Below are 21,711 nucleotides of genomic sequence, written 5' to 3' on the forward strand. Positions count from 1 at the left end.
ACACAGAGAACCACAGGTTCTCCAGATCTGCACCCAGGTTCTTGTGGACACCATTCCCTTTCCCTGAAATACAAGGTAAACTCCTATCTGCTCTTGCAAGTCAGTGGTGAGTGACCAGTTTGGTGTAGAAATACTTTCTAAGCTAGCATGACATTGGGATGAGCCAGTATATTTTCTGCTTCTTCACTTAACTTAATGTATTGTACAAGGTTCCACAGGGAAGCCCATATGCACGGAATCCTTTATGTACATGGTTGATCCCTTCCTTTAGAGGAGGAGAACGAACGTCTGAAAATAATTTCCATTTGCAATAGTATATGGTAAATATGCCTTCTACACCAGTGGTTCCCAAATTCAGCAAGACAGCACCTTTGTGCACCACACTGAACTTATGGGGCACCATATAGAAGTTAGAATAACTCGATCTAAAATGGAGACAATGTGAAATTCTAATAAAAGAGCACTGCTAATAAACCGATGGGGTAGAATTGTGTTATAGACAAATGGAAACTTGAATTTTACCACAGAATAGCAAAATAATAATTAAACAAAGACCTAAGAAACCTTGTTTGTTTCTTTGCCATTAAAATGCAGTTAACAGGCGTAACATGCCTGTTTTGTCAGCATAAAATAGCTCTATCATTAAATGATCTTAAATCAATACTTTAATCAGCTGAACGTCACTAACTTGCACTACCATCTAGTGAGACACTGTCAAGGAAAAGTAGTATGGTAAATCTGCACCATTGTCAAAGATGTATGGCAGAAAGATTACAGAAATCGGACCCAATAACACCACACTGAGCATAGTATTTCCTCCATAGTTGTGATGTTTGAAACACTAGTGTCAATTGGTATTACAGAACTTGAGGTAATATGACAATAATCCAGAATATTAAATAGGTGGTCTAAAGTAAGATATTGATGAGGATAGTTCAGTAGAGGAATGAGAAAGCTTCCGGCTGCCTGGCTCTTCCTTCAGCTTCTGCTCAGCAAATTACATCTGAAAACAGACTTCCAATGAACACAATGGAAGACTCTGAAAAGCTGCCCAGTGGCTTCAGCCAATAGAACTCCATGCATGCATGTGTCAGAGAGAAACCCTGTTTTTAGAGACATGTGTATATCCAAGTGAATGGATAAGTGTTATGCATACTATGAAAGAGAAATTTTGACTTTTGTAGGAAGGGCCACCAACCACTGGCATGTGGCCCCTAAGCTACCAGAAGTTAATTGTCCTCCAGGTGAAAAAGCAGTTTTCATATCTGCCTTAATGAGACTGGGTAGTATAATTTCTTCTTGTTATAATTTTAAAACCAGGCCAGCAAACAAACAGAAGGATTCCAAAATGCACTTTAGCTTTCAGGAGGTACATAAAACCCAAGACTTCCACTGGTTTATTCCAATGGCTAAAACACTAATCATGAACCATGCAGATTCTGTCATTTCAGGAATGTGAACTCAAGATAAGCAATTAGTTTATTAAACTATACAAAACAAGCATCTTGTTACCAAAACACAGAAAATATTCATAAACTTGCACTACAAAAAGTGAAAGTGGTACAGTTAAATTTTCATATTTTTTAGGAAAAGAGTTATCAAATGATGTTTAGTCTTTCATGTAATAAGTTATTAAAAATATACAAATTGCCAATTTTGGTTAGTCTTCTGCATTTAGAAGCAGAACTCTGCAAAAGGCTACCATTATTAATTCACAGAAATCTGTCCACTTAAAGTCCAAAATTAGGAAAAAGAAAATGGTGCCCATCACAAAAAGATACATTCATAAACCTTTTGTATCAAATAAGTGTGGTTATTTCAACAAAAGATTGCTAAAATATTTTGTACATTGTGTTCTTCCGCAGTTGTGGTCTTCAAATATTTTAATTACTCTTAGATTCTTAAAAAACCCAAACCATTTCTCATCACAGCAAACCATTATAAAAACATTCCATCTATATTATTTCACTACAGGACAAAACTCACTGATCTCCCACTCTGGTTAATTCCACTGACTGACTTGCCAGCTCAGTATTGAGTTACTGAATGTCATCTACTGTTGTTAAAATAATTACAAAGAAAAAAAAACAGAATGTCGTTGTTCAAATTACTGAACCGCAAACATTCAGTGACACAGCAGCAACTCATCCCTAAACATTTTAAGGGCTCACCTATCTTCAAATCTGTTTGAAGTTAAGATACAATTTGCTCAGAACTTGATGTATTTCAATATTTATAAATACTAACACTCAAACATAATTAGATACCAAAATCAAGATTCACTATCACCATTCTAGAGAGCTGATACCATACTTGTTTGTATTCTGTATTACTCTGTCAAGGTTTCACATGTGAATGAGCAACACAATGTTATTCCAAAACAAAATTTATCACCTGCACTAGTGACTCTGTAAACACATTTTGTTCCATAAGTATACAGTCCCGGGTCTTATTGCCAACCCCAACCAAGTGTTAATTTTCCAGGAGTTTAGCAGGCATTATGCTGGGAAAAGAGGGAATTCCCCATTAGTTTTTTCCATGTGAAATTTAAATGTGCAAAAAATAATTTTGAAGAGTTGTTTTTATGTGAATTGTATATAACAAACCAGAACTAAACAGGTAACAGTTTCATACTGTATATAGAACTATACAGTTGATATAAGAAATGTCAGTCACCTTAAGAAACTAACCAGCTTCATGAAGAAGTGTTTTTGAACAAAATATACTTGAACTATCTACTTTTGATTTCACACGTACCATAAAGGTTGTTAGCAATCTCTTGTTTTCCACTCTGGACATAAAAAAATTAGACATAAATACAAATATGTATACTTGTACAGAATGCCCCCATTCACATCAGGATGCCTGCACACAGTTCTTATTTCAAAGGTTATTTCAGTTAACAAACCTGATTGCAAGCCTAATTATGCCCACATTATGGTATTTTAACATTTGTTGCAGCATATGAAGAAATTCTAGAACAAGATTATTTGAATGTGCAAAAAAGAGCAACTTGGTTTTATTAAAACAAAAATACTGTTGTCCAAAATATACAGTGTACATGTTTTAAAAGCCATTGTTGGGTATCTTATGGCATTTAAAATAGTTAACTATATGAAAAAGTTTAAATAACTTTCACTTGTGATGGCTTTATATTCCTGTGTAAGAGTCATTTGTTACCTTCACTAAATAAAATTGTATTACAATGCCAGTAAAATGTAAAATATGTAGAAAAACTGTAATATTTAAGTTGTTAAACATCATATTAATACTGTTATTATGGTAAGAATATCCATGATTTAAATAGATTAAAGTAACATATTAAATTTAGGCCCCATCCATTTTAAATTTCAGATTGTGCAGAAAACAAGAGATTTTCCAGCAATCTCTAGTTCAAATAGATAAAGAAATCTGATTAGAAAACTTGTATCTCTGTAAATTCAGAGAAGCCATTTTTAACATTCAAGTTATAATTTATAAGTAAATGGTGTAAGAGATGTTTTTCTCGACATACAGACCTTCTATTCACAATATCAGGTGCTTGTGGCTTTAAGTATAAAAGCCAACAGAAATGAAGAATACAATCTATACATATTCTTGTACCTTTTAAACATTACTTTAAAATAATTCACAATGTGGGTCTGTGTTGGAATGTACTTTAACTGAAAATTAACACTATAAAACAGCAGTGATAAACAGATGAGGACAAACCAACAAGTGTCATTGAGACTTTGCCTTGGATTAAGAGATTCCGTGAACAAGAATTCTCTTCTGCTCATCATCAGGAGTGTAGCTGACTTCTCTCTCCTAGCCATTCCACATGCTTCAAGTAGTAACTGCAGTGTTCACTAACTTTTGAACTATGGAGGAACATGCAAACATGAGAGAACTGACAACTTATTTACCTCCATGAACAGAAATATTTTCTGCTCATGCAGTGAGATTCAAGCCTGTGAAACCAATGTTGATGAAGCCTACAATGTCAAGAGATTATTGCATCAAGAACAGACTGTCCTATAATTTTCAAACTTTCACATTTCTACATTTTAAGCTGTCAGAAACTATATAAATTTGCCCTTCCAAAAATTTTAATATGAACATGTGTTCTGCTGTGACTCACCTGTTATTACACTTCAATATGATACATCTTATAAGAAAGGAGTAAAAAGGGGGGAAAAGCTTTTCTTTTTCCATATTACTGTTGAAACTGAAATATCACACCTTCAAGATGCATGATTCTGCTTTAATTAACTCAATAGGAAATGGAAGCCAACATTATTCCTTCTGGACTTGAAGTCTCTGAGGTAGACAAGGAAAGTCTGTTCCTTGTTATTGTGAGCTCACCAGCAAGGTAAAATCGGAACTGTGGAAACACCTGATGTTTCAAATGTACTTGCAATGGAAAAATTATAATCATCTCTTTGCCTCCATGTTTGTGCACTAAATTTCCGGTTTAAATACAGATCTCTCTAGACACAGCTCAATGCATCATTCTTTGTAAAACCACATTCAAGGTGTATCAGCATTACCATACAAACACCACATTTTTATGTATTGAATTCACTATTCAAAGTGAAAATCAATAAGCAAATGGCAGCTAAGTCAAACAAACCATGATTGCCATGACGGCCAGTTCAGCACATACTTACTTTCACCACTGTGTATATGTATTCTGAGTTTTAACAAACAGTGTGCTTACGGTAAGTGAACTTAATTTGTTCCTCTGCAAAACAAATTCAAACACTATATTTTAAAAAATGTTTGCTGTAGGTGATTTCATGAACCTAAAAATGATGAATTCTATTTTTTCATGCTTGTAGTAGAAATGGAAATATGAACCTGAACATGGTGACTTCAATTCAGCAAATGGACTTATGTGCATGGGTGCATAATACAGTTGAGGTTTTCTGTCACCAGAACAAGCTGCCATCTTAAGCAAAACTTTAAAATGTCTCATGAAATGTAAAAGGCAGTTTCTTGTTCACTCTCCCCCAATCCCTCACAAAAAAGAAAACAGTTACAACTTTGTTAACAGGCTTAGTAGAGGTCTGATTACAGCAATTCATAAATCAGATCAGATAGTAAATGCTTGCACAAACTGATTGAGGTCCACTAAGTAATCTTCTTCAAACACAAGCTTAATTGTATCACCATTAGGAACTTTCATGATGTTAATATTCCCAGAGACTAGTAACTAATTACTGTAAAATACTCAAGAGAATTATCCACCTTCTTCTGTTTAAAACATTGTAAACCTTAAAACTGGCAACTTAAGGCTCTACTGTTGAATAAGTATAACCTTTAAAAAGACAACTTAATTGTTAGAAAAGAGGGAGAACTGGGATCACATTGTATGGTACTAAGATCACCCAAGTACTCATTTATAGTAACAAATTAGTTAAGGGCTTCTTAATCTGTTGACAGTGTAATGCTGATAGTAGGTAGTCGCTGATTAGACTGTTTGCTTGGAACAAGAAGTTCTGTTCTTTCACCTCCAAAAATGAAATTTTCCTCTTGCAGACTACACACTGAAAACCTGTTTGCCTCTGTGCTACTGTGATTATTTGGGACTACACCACCACTGACCTGCTCAAAGGATTTACTAAAGAGTGTGGTGCTAGTTCTAGCCAAACTATGACTGCCTGGCTTAGGCAGGGATTGACTACTAGTCAGAGTCAGTCTCTTTAAAGACAAAAGCTCTAGATTTTCACTCATTGCTCTCTGGCTTTGTTTACGAGACAAATGTTCTTTACAGGATTCACCAATAATTTCCTTTTCTTTCCCTCCAACTTTGCTTCCTCCAGACTTCCGCTGACTCTTGCTCAGCTGAACCTTATTATTGGTGGTGCTGCTGTTTGATAAAGCAGAGTGACTTGTAGTAGAAGTAGCTCTAGAGTAAAAACCTTCATCAACTTCTGAGACTTCTATTAATTCTTCTTCTGGAATTCCTAGTTCATTACCTACATGGAGAAAAAAAAACAGTTAATAAATGAATGCAGATGACTATTGTGTAATACTATATTGTTATGATTGTTGCATTTCCCAGTAAAGAGCAAAAGTCTAAGGACCAGTGAGGAAACTTACCCATTATATCAGTCTGATGGAAAGTGCACAGTAGTTTGTTTTACATGAGTAAAGCATATTTATTAAAATTGAGAAGCATGCTTCTATTTTTATTTTGCAGAATTTTTTTGATAAAGCACTCCTGTTATTCATGCAAACGATTAATGAAAAATTAGATATATTACAGAAAGCTAGAAAAAGATGTGAATCAAAGAATAAGCAAAGGCATGTATATACTACCTGCATAGCAAATTAATCATGGAACTAATAATCAGGGTATCACAATAGCCAGTATGGCATCACCTGCAGGCTCTGGCATTTTTAGCAAAGCCAACAGTACTTATCTTTTTAAGAACTGAAAGGTCACATTTTGCAGCACAGAGATATCTACAGTGATAGGTTTGGAAACACAGTGGAGTATAAAGCCACGTGGCTGAAAAGGTTTTTTTAATGATAAAATGGATACAACCAAAAAACAAAATGAACTGATATGGATTATGTACATTTGAAAGATGAATTTCCTTAAGTCAATTTGTATAGCTAAAATAAAGAGAATGACTTCAGAATAACCCAGAGGGCTAGCACTGCTTGCCATCTGAAGTCTCTCAGTGTAGTTTCCCAAGCTAAAACAAACTTACTTGTCACCAGCATGCTATTAACATCTTCAGCACATAGATCATTTCTGTGTGCAAAGCATGCAGCTGTGTTTTGTTAAAAGATAGCATGCAAATATAATTTACTGTATACTGCAATTCCTCAAGCATGCAGCAATGACCCTTTCCATCAATACCTTTCAGCGTAGCTACACAGTGCTCTGCTAAAACTGCACTCTGCCAGGTGAGCTTATTCCATCCTCCATTATTTTTCTTACAGATTTTTGCCTCCTGATCTCTGGCAAGCTTTTGCTGTCAACTCTAGGATCGGTAGGCGTTTCCTGTACACCCTGTATATGCGGAGCATCACTCTCTGCTGGTGCTCTGCTTTTTTCCCCATTCCCGGTTCTCTCTCCAGCCACATTTGTGACACTAATCTCGGGTATGACAAAGTTGCCCGATTCAGTAGTGTCATTAGCATTATCTGGTTGTTCTAGAATTAAAGATGGATAAGACAAAAAAAAAAAAAAAGGATGACTGAAACAAAAACCACGTACACAAAGAAAAAAAAAAGGAGACAAGTCTAACAAAACTAAAAAGCTGGATGTTATGAAGTAAGATGTTTTTGCTTACTCGCCTGTGGTTATTCAGCAGTATTAGTAAAGAGGTAATAAAGTACTCTTGCATAAAGAACGTGAATTGATTATACAGATGTAAAGATATGTTCCTTTCAATTTTTAAACTTTTAAAAATGATGATAATACATTTGATAATTGCATAAGAAATGATATAGCCACCCTTATTTCTGCTATATATAGATAGGCATTAAACCTAAACATGAAGATATGATAAACTGAAGGATTTAAGGGGAATGTCATTTTCTGTAAAGTATGGAATCTTCATCTTTCTGAAACCTAACAAGTATGGCAATGCTCCTTTTCCTTATCTTTCTAGGCTCCAACACAGGATTGCAAACATTCCACACATGTGATGGTAATCATGTGAACTGGCTTACATATCATAGAACACTAAAAGGAAATGGAAGGCAAATGCCATCTTCCATTTCCCCAGACTGTCTTAATGTGCTTCTACTACAATTTTGAAGGAGCATGCATAGAAGAAAGATCTTTTTAAGACTAGGCATCCAAACATACACTGGTACTTTCAACATGATAGAGCACAACCTGTTTTCTATTCCTTTTAAGCAACAGGAAACCTATCACAATGCTAATAAGAATGTGGGTTGCAGATTAGCCAAATCAAAGCATGCTGTCCAAATGCTGTAACCTTTTGTTCACTGATGCTTTGAAAGTTATTTCTAACATTTATATTCTACCCTAATATACAACACTAGGGACAGTTCAATGAGATGATAAATACATGATTATCCACTGAAAGCAATAAAAATAGCATAAAAATGAATCCAAGAAGTTTTCGGCAAAATAATTTCTTAGCAAAATATAAGAAGTCCTTTCTACTGTTAATCTCTCAACTTTCAACTTTTATTAAGCAGCAATTTCAAAGCATCTTGGTTTCTGTTTTATTTTGCCCTCTTTAATATCTGCTCCTCTAATTAACACTTTAATAGATTATGAAGCATGGCCCCTGCGCAAATATTTAGTATTTATAACATATGCACTTTTTCATTGCAAATTTAACTCTATACAGTACATAGAAACTTAGATTATTCTAAATTGTCAAACTGCATAGTAACATATTCCAGCGATCAAACCTTCTGAAATGGCAGCCACATAAACCTAATGAACAATTACTGTCATTAACAAATCACATAAATGTGTTCTCTAAAGGAAGGTATGGATCAACAGTCTCTTCTCATTTTTATAGCATAGATATAAACGCTTTTTAAAATAAATGCTTCCTGGCATTGATCTCAACCTCTGTGATACAGAAGGCTACCAGTCTGCATACTGATCATATAGCTGTGTGGAGTGTTCAGGTTACAATAATAGTGTTCTTCTAGTCAGTTGCAACTGTTTATGTAACAGACATAAGGAGACCAACTAGATACTAACAATATTCACCATTAATGATATGGAATAGTACAAAAGATATGACTGAAAGAAATTATCACAAAACACACAAAAAAAGTGAAAGAATGCATTATCTATTCTAGGTCAGTTTACTTTGAAGCAAATTATTGTGGTGAAAAGCTTGAAACCCCTCAAACCCCAATCTCATTAATGTTATTTTCACCTACAACAGTAACTTTCCCTCAAGGATCTAAAGAACAAGTTGCTTATCTGTAACTGTAGTTCTTTGAGCAATAATATGTGAATTCACACAGATGAGGTTTTGTACTTGAACAGTCTCTTTCCTGGAATATTCTAGAGTTGAGTGATTTTGGTGGAATTACACACCACTCCCTCAGTATTCATGATCAAGCATGCCTCAAAATTCTCTACTCAATTCTGTGTCTACCACATTCCAAGCCAATGAAGAAAGAGAAGAAGTGGGTTTTGTGAATTCACAGATGACCACATGAAACAACACAGTTAAAGGTAAGCAACATGTTCTTCTTCAGTGTTTCTGTGAATTACCCCAATGGTGACTAACTGAAGGATGGTTCCATGTCAGGACAAAGAAGGCATCAATTCTTGCCCACACATCTAAATACTAATGTAAGAGAAATATAGAAGGTTGTGGCCAAGTTGCAGCTCTGTCCAAATCTGGCAACAGAATAGCCTTCAGGAAGGCTGTAGAAGTAGCCACTAACCTTAAAGAATGGGTCTTAAGACTCTCTGGAATCAGAAGGTGGGAGGACTCATAAGTGGGTACAGTCGGTCCTTGGTATCCGTTGGGTTTTGGTTCCAGGATCCCCCATGAATACCAAAATCTGTGGATGCTCAAGTCCCATTAAATATAATGGCAGAGCTAAATGGTGTCCCATATATAAAATGGAAAATCAAGATTTGCTATTTGGAATTTATACTTTTTTGAACATTTTCAAGTCATGGATGCTTGAATCTGTGGATAAAAAATCTGTGGATAAGAAGGGCCGACTGTATAATAGTTTGCACTGACACTTCAAGAATCTTGGGAGGAGAACTGGTAAATTATTATTGGCCCCAGAATATTTTACAAAACATTGTGAGGTTCTATGAAAGGTCATTCTGTGGTTGACATAGAAGCCCAGCACCCTTTTGACATTGAAGATATGTAATATCTCTCTAACAGTGTTGAGAGATTCTGCATGAATCTTGGCAGTTCCAAGCCCTGTTGTAGATGAAAAGTAGAAAATCACCTTGGGGGGAAAAGGAATGATCAGGCCACAGCATGACATAATCATGGTGAAAAGTCTGGTAAAAGTGATCACCACAGTGAGTTGTCACATGTCTTCATCTAGTTGCAGTCACACTATTTAAAACCAACAGCTTCAGGGTAAGTAAACACAAACCAGTTATCAGCAAAAGCTGAAAAGACATTTTGTCAGTTGCAATGGTAACAGAGTGAAAACTGGAGGAACTTTTTATTGGTACTGGTAAATATAATTGTTTCAACCTTTTCAAGAATTATTTCATTAGGGGTCTGAGGAAAGTGATGCCTTAGCAGAAGCAAACCTAGTATTCAGAACTGTTAGACAGTCCAGATGTTCTGAGTGTAATAGAAAGTACAAAATGTGAGGGATGGAGACTTCCTCAATGAGAGGGTTTCAAAGGAAGGAAGCCTTGAATGAAGGAAGAATCTCAAAGAAAGGAAGGGAACTGATTCTACTTTGCCAAGTATAAGCAAAAATGGAAGGTTTCCTTGATGCTTCTAAAACTATCTATATGTGCTGAAGGAAAGTGTGAGCCTCCATGACATCATGTGAAGTTACTACGTCCAGATAGAGAATAACCCCTGATAATTGGAACAACTGCTCTGTTTCCATTGGCACATGAATGCATGTCTCACAAGAAAACAGAAAAAGCATGGTGTGAACCATGGTTGATGAAGCCATCACACAGAGCTATCAGAATGCAATCTGACTTGTTCTTCTATACCTTCATTATAACTCTAATCAACAAGGGAAAGGGAGAAAAGCTATTAAAGAAAGGGCCATTACACTCATAAAGGACCACAATGCCCATGGAATGAACCCTATTTCCTACTTTGCTGCAATACCTGACACATTTCTGGTTCCTCAATATGGTTTCTATAAACGTCTTTCCATTCCAGATCCCTGAAATTCCTAATGGTGGTTGGAGCAAACTGAACAAGGTGAACCTTCCCTTGAGTATCTACCTGAGTCGCTGCAACACAAGGAAGACTGATAATCATCCCAATACCATGGTGACTGGGCATAGGAAGGATGCCTGGAACATGATACTAAAGTCTGTCCTGACTCAGGGGTGGGAATGAAGGAGAGTTCCGATTCACTCAAGGTGGCTCTCAATTCAGGATCTCTGAATGCGCCTTTTGTCTATAATTTCCAGGACATCACTTGGTTTAATTTCTGTTTATTTTTTTTACTGAATAACCACATCTGAGAGTTTACTGTTTCTGACATTATTTTTATTTGTTGCTGTTGCCATGTTTTGTTTGTATAATTCTGAATTTTTTAAAAAGGTGGTTCTCAAATCTCTCCTTTTGAAGAGGGTTCTACAAAGGACATCAGAGAATTTCCCATGAATCTGTGCTAGGCTAATTCCAAATCACACCAATGAAGTAAGATCTGCACCAATGAGTTGAAAAGGGACCTCCAGAATCAATAGTAAAGATATTAGTACTGACTAAGCATCTTAAGATTGCTACAATGTCTGAAACAAGGTAACTGTAGAGGTAGCAAACTATCAAAGGAGGGGGGGGTTGGTACCACAGGGAGACCCAAATGAATTGCCTGGATTCTCAGATCCAACTTTTGATTTCCCCAGTCCTCTTCACCTTCTTTTTCTTAGTAGCTTCCTCTTCCTTATCTGAAGAATGAAAATGTTTTGATTCCATTTATCCAAATTCCTTCCTGACATAGGGGGGAGGTTACATGTCCAAGACAAAGACTGAGTAGATAATACTGGGCACAGTGTTGCTGCAGCAGCTGGCACCACAGAGATCACAAAGGCAGAACATGTAACAAGATCTAAGGCTGGTACAAAAGCATAGCTTTATGTGAGGAGGCCTACATCCAAGACTGGCACTGCAATACTAAATGCTGAGTCCTCAGCCACCAAACCTGCTGAACTCAAAGTATCTGCCCAGGTAGCCAACAGTAGTAATCTACCTGTTTTTCAGAGCTCACTTGGTGAACACTCTACAAATAGATCACCATTGGATCTTGTAACCCTTTCCAAGGCAGTATAAGCACTCAGTGTCTCTTTGAACAAGCCAATTTACAGCAATAGCAAATCAGCTTCATTTATATACAGTACTGCTTCATACCACCTAAGCAGCTCTAAGTGGTTTACAACTGTAAGCTAATTGTCCACAACAAGCTGGGTACTCATTTTAGCGATCTCAGAAGGATGCAAGCCTGAGCCCTGACTGGCACTGAACTCACAATCTTATGGTTTGTGAGTGAGTGGCTGCAATTCAGGTATTTAACCAGGGCTCTTATTTATCTCCACATGAGGTATACAATCTAAACAAGGCCACAGAAAAAACTACAGGAATGGTGTGAAAATCCTCAGTATGTCAAAGTTATAAATAATGGAGAGTGAAGGAAAGGCAAAACATAAAAGAGAGGTTAAACTAGAAGAAAATCACTCCGTGTATCTTGACGATTCATTAGTTCAAAAGAACATTCTGTTCAGAACTGCTTACTCATCAGACAAAAGGAAACTAAGGAGAGACAGCTGTGGCACACTACAGCATGATGGAGTGGGAATGGGTTCCTGCCAAAATCACTCAGCCCAAGTATGTTCTGGGAGAGGCTCTGTACAGGGGCAAAACCCCATGTGTGTGATTCATAGACCATGACAAAAAAGTGCAAGGTTTCCACATAATTTGTCATAACATTATGATATCACTTTCCTGAATGGAAAGATCAGAACTTACTTTCTACTTAGCAGTCTGCAGCAATATTTGCATACCTGCCAAATTATTCTCCTTCTTAATAAAGTTAACTGTTCATCCTCACTGAAGTCAGTTGCTTTACTAATACTATCAAGCCTCTTGCCTTACTGTTATCTGCTGCAGCAAATACTTGTCCTAACCAATGACTCGTCAGCTTCAGCACCTGTATCATCAAGTATGACTCCTGCAAGAAGGCAATATTAAAGAACGGTTTCTGAAATATGTAAGATACTTTTTTTCCTGGACTATCAATACATTTATAATTATATAAGGGAGGAAATTGTGTTAGCTAAAAGAAAACAGTACAGTACTATGATCCCTTGTAATTATTCTACATGTTGTTGACAAATAGTTCAGATTTTTTGTAATACGGTGGGTACTTGTTATCCGCTGGGGTTTGGTTCCAGAACCACTGTGGATAACAAAATCTGTGGATGCTTGAGTCCCATTAAATACAATGGCATAACAAAATGGTGTCCCTTATATAAAATAGAAAATCAAGGTTTTCTATTTGAAATTTATACTTTTAAAACTATTTTCAAGCCGTGGATGATTGAATCCATGGATAAAAAATCCCTGGACTGACTGTAATTTCTAACAAGCAATGTAAAACCTGCTACCAGTCAAATTAGTAATTTTTTAAAGAAATCGTACTTTAAGAAAAGTAACAGCTTGCTATAGTCTCATTTAGGAGACTGCAACATCTTTGTATGTTCTAATTTATTACAACAGGAAATTACTGTTTGCTACCACTGACCTGTATATGTTTTAATCCACAGGCCTGCAAACTTAAATACTCCAAAGAGCTACAGGTTAGCAGTGAGAATTGTTATCAGCGCTTTTAAAATATTTTTGAAAGTATTAAGGTTCAGGGGGGAAAAGAAGAGCGCCACAGAAAAATTAACTTACATACTATCTAATATATAATATACAATGTATATACATGTACACACTGAAGTATATGTATATAATATAAAATATATAAGATAATATATACAAAAATATGCGTAGTATATATAATACTATATACACTAAGACAGAAAACAAAATGTGACATACTGATGGTAAGCAAGTCTTGGATTTTTCACTGTGATCGTTCTAGTTTGTTTATCATTCACAGCAATAAATCCACAATCATCATGTCACACTAAAACATGAAAGCATGCTTAACTAATCACTTAAGCAATCATCCCTTAAAACCAAGTAGCTCATCTGCAGGATAAAAAAATTCAGATCAGGAAGTTACATTCAGGATTCACTTGAGTAGTAAAAAACTATTTAATGGTGATTATCACATAAACTAATATAAATGAGAGATTTTACACTCTAGGAGTACAGTATTTTCTTAACAAAAAGTCAACAATCTTAAGAGTCTGTGAAGTACCATGAAGTAAGTAAAAATCACTATTACTCAACTTCAAAAGTTTTATGAGCTTGAAGCTGCAGGCAAATATCCAAATTTATATGGTTACTCTGGGAGTTACAAATGATACACCTAAATGAGTCTGCAGGTTATGTATTAAGACCTTGAAGCAATGAATGTAAACTGAATAAAAAGTACATTGGTCCCTCCACATTTGCAGGGGTTGGGGTGAAGAACCCCCGCAAATGTGGAAAAATTGCAAATAACCCCTCCCTCCAGTTACAGGGTGGCAGGGAGGGGTTGGAGACAAGTGAGCACGCTTGCCTCTCTTCCTGCCGCCCTGTAAGTGGCTCAGCTGGGCCAGTTACAGGGATGCCGGGTAGGGTTGAAGGGAAGCATGCACACTTGCTCCTCTTCCCTCTCCCTGCCATCCTGCAACTGGCCCAGCTGAACCAGTTACAGGGTGGCAGGAAAGGGTTGGAGGGGAGTGCACACATGCGTCTCTCTTCCTTCCTCTGATGTCTCAGAGAGCTTGCCCAAGGTCTCTGAGGAATCAAGGAGGGGGAGAGGAGTGCACACATCCTCCCCAGCTACTTCCTCCCTCCTTAGTTTCTCCTGCCCCAAGGGGAAAAGCCTGGGAGAGAAGAGGAGTTGGAGTGTGCACAGCTCTCAAATCAAATTTGCAAGTGTCAAAGCTGCGAATGCAGAGGGATGACTGTACTATATTTATACCCATGCATACTAAAGGAGAAAGCCAGAGTAGCTGTGGATTAAAAAAAAAATAGGCCAGCCCAATAAGAACACCTGCTCACCTTGTGACATTCTAGCAATATCAGAAGTTTACCGATTCATGTTTAAATACCCACACTACCTGCAAATTTCAACATTTAGGACTCAACTTTAAAAAATAATTTTAATAACTGCTTTTCTTACCGTGCCTTTTCCATCTATGACCCCGAATTGACATGCTGGTCACTGCATTTCTTGATATTCTAGATGCTGTAGGTGTAATTTCAACCTGAATACATTTTGTACCTTCTTTACTAGATTTTATGGCACCTTGAGGCAATGAAGCTTTTATCGCATTAGCAACCTAAGAAAACAACAACAAAAAATCAGTCTGATTTTGGTTCTCTATATTTGCATATTTCAAATTACAGCAACATTGACGTTCTCTGTATGCACACACACAGAGAGACAGACACACAAACACAGAGGAATGCACAGAGGAATCTTGTGAAAGATTGTATTAGATATGACAAAAGTCAAAGTAACATTTACTTTCCATCAGTTTATAATTATAGATTTCCTTTAAAGGATTAGTGAACAATTTAGATTGTGAATACTTCTCTTAAAAGCTGCTAGAGAAGTCCATTTATAATAATATTTTCCCTGCAAGGCTGTCTTTTCACAGCCCACACAGAGTGTACAAAAAGCTTTCTCCTGACAATTTATTTCCTGTCTGATTTCCAATCTCTCAGCAATATAAAACTTTCCATAATGTGCCCACAGGGGCAGGGGAGAATGATGCCTTGACTATGGAGTTTTCCATAACTTGGAACAGTTCAGATACTTGGCGGTGATAGTGAAGAACTACTATTGCAAGACATGCTATTCCTATCTCCTGGTCAAAGTAACTTTTCAAGTGTACAGAGTAAACTACGCCAACCTCTAAAATGTGAACAGCATGTAGATGACTAGTGCACTGTTCCCAAGAAGACCACATTCTTTCCTTCTTCCACCAAATGCCTGGAGCATCTCAACAGTCTAATACTTCTTGTGTAACGATGGATTATTTATTGCATAAATGTTTATATTTGGGATAGAAGATGTGAAATAATGCCTCTATTAACACTGATATGCTATCCCAAACACTATATAAACATTGGCAGGGTAAAGGGACAAACATCCCAGTGTACCAACATCGGACCAATGTTTCCAAATCAAGTAAAAACGCTTTTATTTCAACATAGGCAGAGCTTGATGCGTCTACTACACTGTTTTACTCTTTTTGTTTTCTCTCTATTTTCCTTGCATAGGGTAGAAATTGTTTATTTTGCAAGACTGTTTTCACTGTTTTAGTTATAAGCTGCCTTGGTGTTTCATAATAGTAGGAGAAAAGTAAGGTTTATTAATATTTAAAATAAAATGTACAAAAAGAATTTGACATGAAATACCTACCAACAATGGTTCTGGGTATAGCTCCAGTTGTGCTCTGTATAAAATATCATCCATTGCTTTACGAGCCAGATCCCATTCTCCATTATAACTAGAAAGGTTAAAAAAAATGACTGCAGATTGAAAAATAGTAGCTATTATACCCCCATCATAGCCTTAAATTTTGTTCATCATTTAAAAAAAGAACAGAGTTAAATCTTGCAAAATCTTCTTGTGTTTTATTACAATCCCAAGGTTTATTGACTGGAGTCAGGTAAGAAAGACACACAATTAGAATGAAAGAATATGCTCACACTTGAATAGTTGCTGAGCAGAGGAGTTTGTTCCAAGTATCAAAACTGAGCTAAATTCATGCTTTATAAATCCATGCAATTATAAATCTAGTTGTGTTTCTCCTAAGCCTTCGTTATTACAGCAGTCTAATTTGGGTAGAGGGGTCATTCAATTGTTACAAAAAAAGCAAGATTCAAAACTCCTTGGCAATCTAGTGCAAACCATCCAAAGACCTACCCGTTGATCCCAAACTACGTAATGCCCACTGCTACAACAGTATATATGCCTATGTTAAACCTTTCAAGCTCCAACATATGCAGCAAATCTCTAGTCATTTGATCTAAAAATATTTTCTTCCCACTAGGGATATAATCCTTTAAGAAGTTTCCTCTTTAAGGTACCAATGAGTAATTTCAGCAGTTTTCTTCTCACTGTGAGAAAGTCTTTGAAAACCAGTTTTCTAAGGCTATTTGCAATTTAGAGTTCATCTGTGCAAAATTCAAACTTGGTTATTTTACCCAGAAAACAACATTTTCTGCAAAGAAAATACCTCAACACAGCAATATTAATTCCTGCACAGAAAATGCTGGGTTTTGCACAAAAAACTGCATGCAAATTTTGTGTAAAGTGAGTCCCAATCTGAGAAGATTCTCATCAGTTTAGGATTCTACTCACTAGGGTTTCTCAACAATTGAAAACATGTTTTCCCATCATCTTTGAATATTTTCAAATATTCTTTCCATCTCTACTTCCCATTCATTTCTTTTTGCACATACCTGACTAGAACAGGGACAATGTTCATGGCCTAAAATCTGAACATAGCTTTTAATGCACATGTGGAGAAGAGTAAAATATTTTAAAGACAAAGATATCATTTGAAACATGAATGAAAATTTGTTAATTTTAAGAATAAAGGGATTCATTCAGAAGGGCTGAAAATTTCCCATGAATGTACCTTCCTTAGGCACTTAATAGAAAGGTAAGGCACAAATGGACACTCTGCTCTCATAAGTAAACATACTATACTATACTGTACTATACTATACTATACTACATTTAATGTACAAAACATTTACTGAACTCACAAAGCATAATAAATCCCAGTTAACATTTGCACCATGAATTCAGACGAAACTGGAATCCTGCTGTTTATGCCTCTGTACTTCCTTACTTGCTGGCGAGGATATCCACAAACACAGATCCTAAAAGAATCAACATAATTAGCATTAGTACTGTTAGTTTAACTTGGTTTATTGTTCATCGTGTAATAATGAAAAGATTACTGTGCAGGTCAAAAGGATTATCTTCAAATAATCCAGAATTCCACATTCCAAAATTACAGCAGTTTCCTTACAGGCAGTCACATATACTGGGTTTTGTTCAAAATTTGCTGTAAGATCCAATAATACTTAACTGATAAAAACAGGAAGCTCAACAGACTCTGACTGAACATCATAAAACAGCCAATCTGAAACCCCAGGGGGCTGTGGCTTGCTAAATCCTTAAGCATCAGCTAAAATAGTACCTACAATACTTAACTGGAGGCATACAACCCTTCTTCATTCTCTGGCCTTCCAAGAGAATCTCCCTTGTTTGCTTTTTAAAAAGGCTTCTACCTTAAAAAATTTTCACCTTAATCCTTCAGGAAGAATGGCAGACACTGGTAATTAAGGGCCATCTTCTCTTCCCACTACTAAAATAGATGTTACTATTTCAACATTCTATCTCACTCTGTCTCACAGATGTGAAAAGTGCTCTGTGACATGGGAACCATCCCTCACAGGTTTGCAGTGGTCTGTGGGGTACAGGAGACCTGTATGTATGGCTAAAATGCTGGAATGGAAAGGCTTAATGAGAAGTCATAAAACACATATAGGCAAAAACTATTCTCATGTAGCACCACTACTTGCAAAATGATCCCACCACAGCTTTTATTATCATGATCTTCATGTGGTTTCATTTTTTTCAGGCATGGAAGGTGAATTGTAAAAGTGTCACTGTGAGCATTTTTATGTCTTTGATTAAGTGGAGGAACCTGACACAGAGGTACTACATATTAACTACTGAAAAGCTAGCAACCAAGGAATCTTTTAAACTGAACCATAAATGTTAGGTATTTCTTTGCAAACTTACACAGATAAATAAATTAAAACATGTATATATGTACATAAACACTCTCTAATTTCAAATCTAGCATTAGTCAACAATTAAGAGTTGCCTCCAAAGAAAACAACCTGCAGTGCTAGATCTACTTCCAAATTAGCAGAAGAAGGGGGAAGATCCTAAATCTGGAGGAATTTTGCAAGTTGCTGTGTTAGATTTAGTATAAAAATTTTTATGGCTCATTAGACTTTATTCACTTTCAGACTAATTTGTCCTGAATCACCATTCCTTACATTGTAATGTAATTCCAATAACTACTTGTGAAAATGTTTGCTTTTGCATTAATATATTCAAAGCTGTGCAGTTAAGATAAGAATCTCCTAGTTTTGTTATAATTCAGTCCTTCCCAATTGTGTCTGAGGGCATCATTCATCTGTGTGAATGAGTGTAACAGTACCCAGTGAAAACAAGAGACTAGAATTGGGTGTTTTTCTTCATTGTGATATAAGTTTCAAAACTAGGAAGTCTTCAGTTCTGACATGCAAGTAGACTGAGGAGGATTGGATTGAGCATTCACCATGTTTTAAAAACTAGCCCTATGTATTCATACCACATCCCTTAAAATGTAAATGAGTTGCTTTAATGTACACCCAAATCTAATAGATTCCCATGTAAATTTTATTTTTCAGTGGCTCATCCTCGTATTACAAGGAATTAGAAAAGTGCACCACTGGGCCCTTATATTGCCTCCGAGGCGTGGTGTTTTTTTTTTGTTTTTTTTTTTTTTTTTTTTTTTGGTGCTCTTTGATTGTTTTAGCCTCCTTGGAATGTACTTTTTCTCACAAAAAAGGGTGCTGCCTTCTACAAATGGTAATTTATCTTCCAAATAGGCTGCAAGGACCATGTGCACTTCTAAACATAAAAATACCATTTTTCAGAACCAGAAATGGACTTCCAGTCACTTCTGGGTTTGAGGTATTGCTCTTTATCATTTTAGAGCTTTCATGAAGACCATGGAAGCCCCAAGGGGAAGAAAATGGACTACAGAGCCATCAGAGTTGTCTACCCAACTGCATCCTATGTTTACTTTGAATTCCTTTTAGCTGAGAGAATTACCTTGAGCAGATCTGACATAATGACTGAAGAGAAACTGCAGGCATATAGCTTAAGGCAGCATTATAACGCAATAAAAGGAATGTCAACACTTCAAACCTGTAAACAAAACAAAATAAAAAAACTAAGTAACAAATAGACAAGAATAACTGATATTTAAAAGGGGGAAAAAGCATATTAGGTTCACTCTCATCTTAACAGCTAGCAAACAACATCCAGCTTTTGTTTGCAAGTGGAAAAGATGAAGATATTTATGAAAGGATAGTTCATAACTCCACAACATTTATTTTTTATTCTCAAGGACTAAAGCTGCATCATGTATTTTACCTGTTTTGTGCTGTCAGCATCTCTCTCTGCAAATGAGGTCCACTGTACACAACCCTAGATAAGCCATGTTGAGAGAGAGCACCCTCAGTAAGAGCCATGGAACCAATACTGGATGGCTAAAGAAAACAAACACTTGAATACATCACTTAGGTGAAGGACAGTGAAGAAATATTTTAAACAATTAGAAAAGCAAAGCAAATGAACAAAACAGCATAGTTTTCCAACAGAATAGTATTATTATTATTATTATTATTAACCTTTATTTATAAAGCGCTGTAAATTTACACAGCGCTGTACAGTATCACTCTATCAGCTCATAAATACATGGTAAAACACCACATTCATTATGAGGTCAACAGGAAAGTTACATATCCTTAATGAAATGTCTCAGGGCATCCCTAGAGGTAATGGTAGGTCCTTATCAGATGACAGTGAGGTACAATTAAATCCACAAGTGAGCAAGAACAGGAAGCTGAATCCTTTTCTCATTGGTGCTGTTCTGTTTAAAATCATTTTTAAAAGTGGGGGCAAGAAAAGCTGCTGCTCTTGTGGAAGTGATTGGCCCCATCTTGAAGCACCACCAGGATTAAAACATGCAGGACAAAACAAAGGAAAATGACAATTTCAATGATTGGAAGCATCCAGAATAAGTGATTTGCCATTAAATCAGGGTGCAAAGATGGAAGTTGCAATCTAACAGGTTGGAGCATTGCAGGGTATCTCTGCACTAGGATGACAAAACCAAGGACAAATTAAGCTCTTGTAAAGAGTCGTTACAACAAAAGAATATACATCACATGGAATATATAGTATATTTATTAAACTTACTTCATGATATATTGAAGGTTTGGATAAAGATGGAATTGTGAAACTTAATACTCTACTATGCCCCTCTTTGTCAACTATTTCCTGTAGAGCATAAAAATGGAAGATATATTACAAGTTGCAATTGTGGAGGGCTGATTGTATTTCCAAAACCACTGTCATTAATTCTGTCAAGCACATCAGAACCATGGAAAATGTTGGCAGGAGAAACAATAGTGCACATCTGTCCTCCAATGCTTGGTGCTAGGAATCAACAGATCGACACACTTTTGTAGCTGTCCAATTCACCTGTTGTATATTTCTTACAAGCAGCAAAAACTGAGATATGGGCATTCTGCAGATTTCCTACACCTTACCCTCATCCATTCTGAGATCAGAGGAAGCTGTACATATACAATCGCCCCTCCTAACTCACGGATCTAAGATCCGCGACCTCGATTATGCGCTGATGGGTGACCTCCATTATTTTTAATGGAGTGTGCGCCTGGGCCACGCACACAGGGGTGCACTCTATTCAAACATATGATGCTTGAATACAAATGAACCTCCATTTTCGCAGGGGAGGGGGTCTGAAACAGATCCCTCATGCAAACAGAGGGCCAACTGTACATCCACCAGCAGCCCAGTTTTTCCTCTGATTTCTCAGTTGCAGAATAAAACATTTATATGCTATTCAATAATATAAAATACGAAATACAATATTAAAATACAATTTAAAAAATCCAACACAGAGTATAATAAAAAATAAAAGAAAACAGGCAGTACAGATAATTGAATACACCAAAGACATAAAGCATTAATCTGAAATTCCAAGTTTCCACTATGGTAGAACTAAAAGGACATAACTGCAAAATAACTAACTTCAGC

The 21,711-nt window shown here is 36.3% G+C and overlaps 1 protein-coding gene across 4 annotated transcripts in view; it reads right to left on the reverse strand.

The window, feature by feature from the left end:
• Window positions 1-1,461: 1,461 nt before the first annotated feature.
• FAM126A (family with sequence similarity 126 member A) overlaps window positions 1,462-21,711 on the reverse strand; it is a 38,311-nt gene continuing 18,061 nt past the window's right edge. The window contains exons 5-12 of one of the 4 annotated variants that reach the window (XM_042474897.1): window positions 20,848-20,928; window positions 20,020-20,135; window positions 19,696-19,791; window positions 17,562-17,678; window positions 16,207-16,294; window positions 14,959-15,118; window positions 6,935-7,149; window positions 5,819-5,960 (exon numbers count right to left, since the gene is read on the reverse strand). In XM_042474897.1, coding sequence (XP_042330831.1) covers window positions 5,949-5,960; window positions 6,935-7,149; window positions 14,959-15,118; window positions 16,207-16,294; window positions 17,562-17,678; window positions 19,696-19,791; window positions 20,020-20,135; window positions 20,848-20,928 — 885 coding nt within the window. In that variant the 3' untranslated portion in view covers window positions 5,819-5,948. Of the gene's footprint in view, window positions 5,961-6,853; window positions 12,847-14,958; window positions 15,119-16,206; window positions 16,295-17,561; window positions 17,679-19,695; window positions 19,792-20,019; window positions 20,136-20,847; window positions 20,929-21,711 lie in introns of those variants that run through there. The other 3 variants (XM_042474896.1, XM_042474895.1, XM_042474898.1) reach the window with 3 other exon arrangements.

The sequence above is a fragment of the Sceloporus undulatus genome, chromosome 6 (assembly GCF_019175285.1).
Source record: "Sceloporus undulatus isolate JIND9_A2432 ecotype Alabama chromosome 6, SceUnd_v1.1, whole genome shotgun sequence".
NCBI classification, from domain to species: Eukaryota; Metazoa; Chordata; class Lepidosauria; order Squamata; family Phrynosomatidae; genus Sceloporus; species Sceloporus undulatus.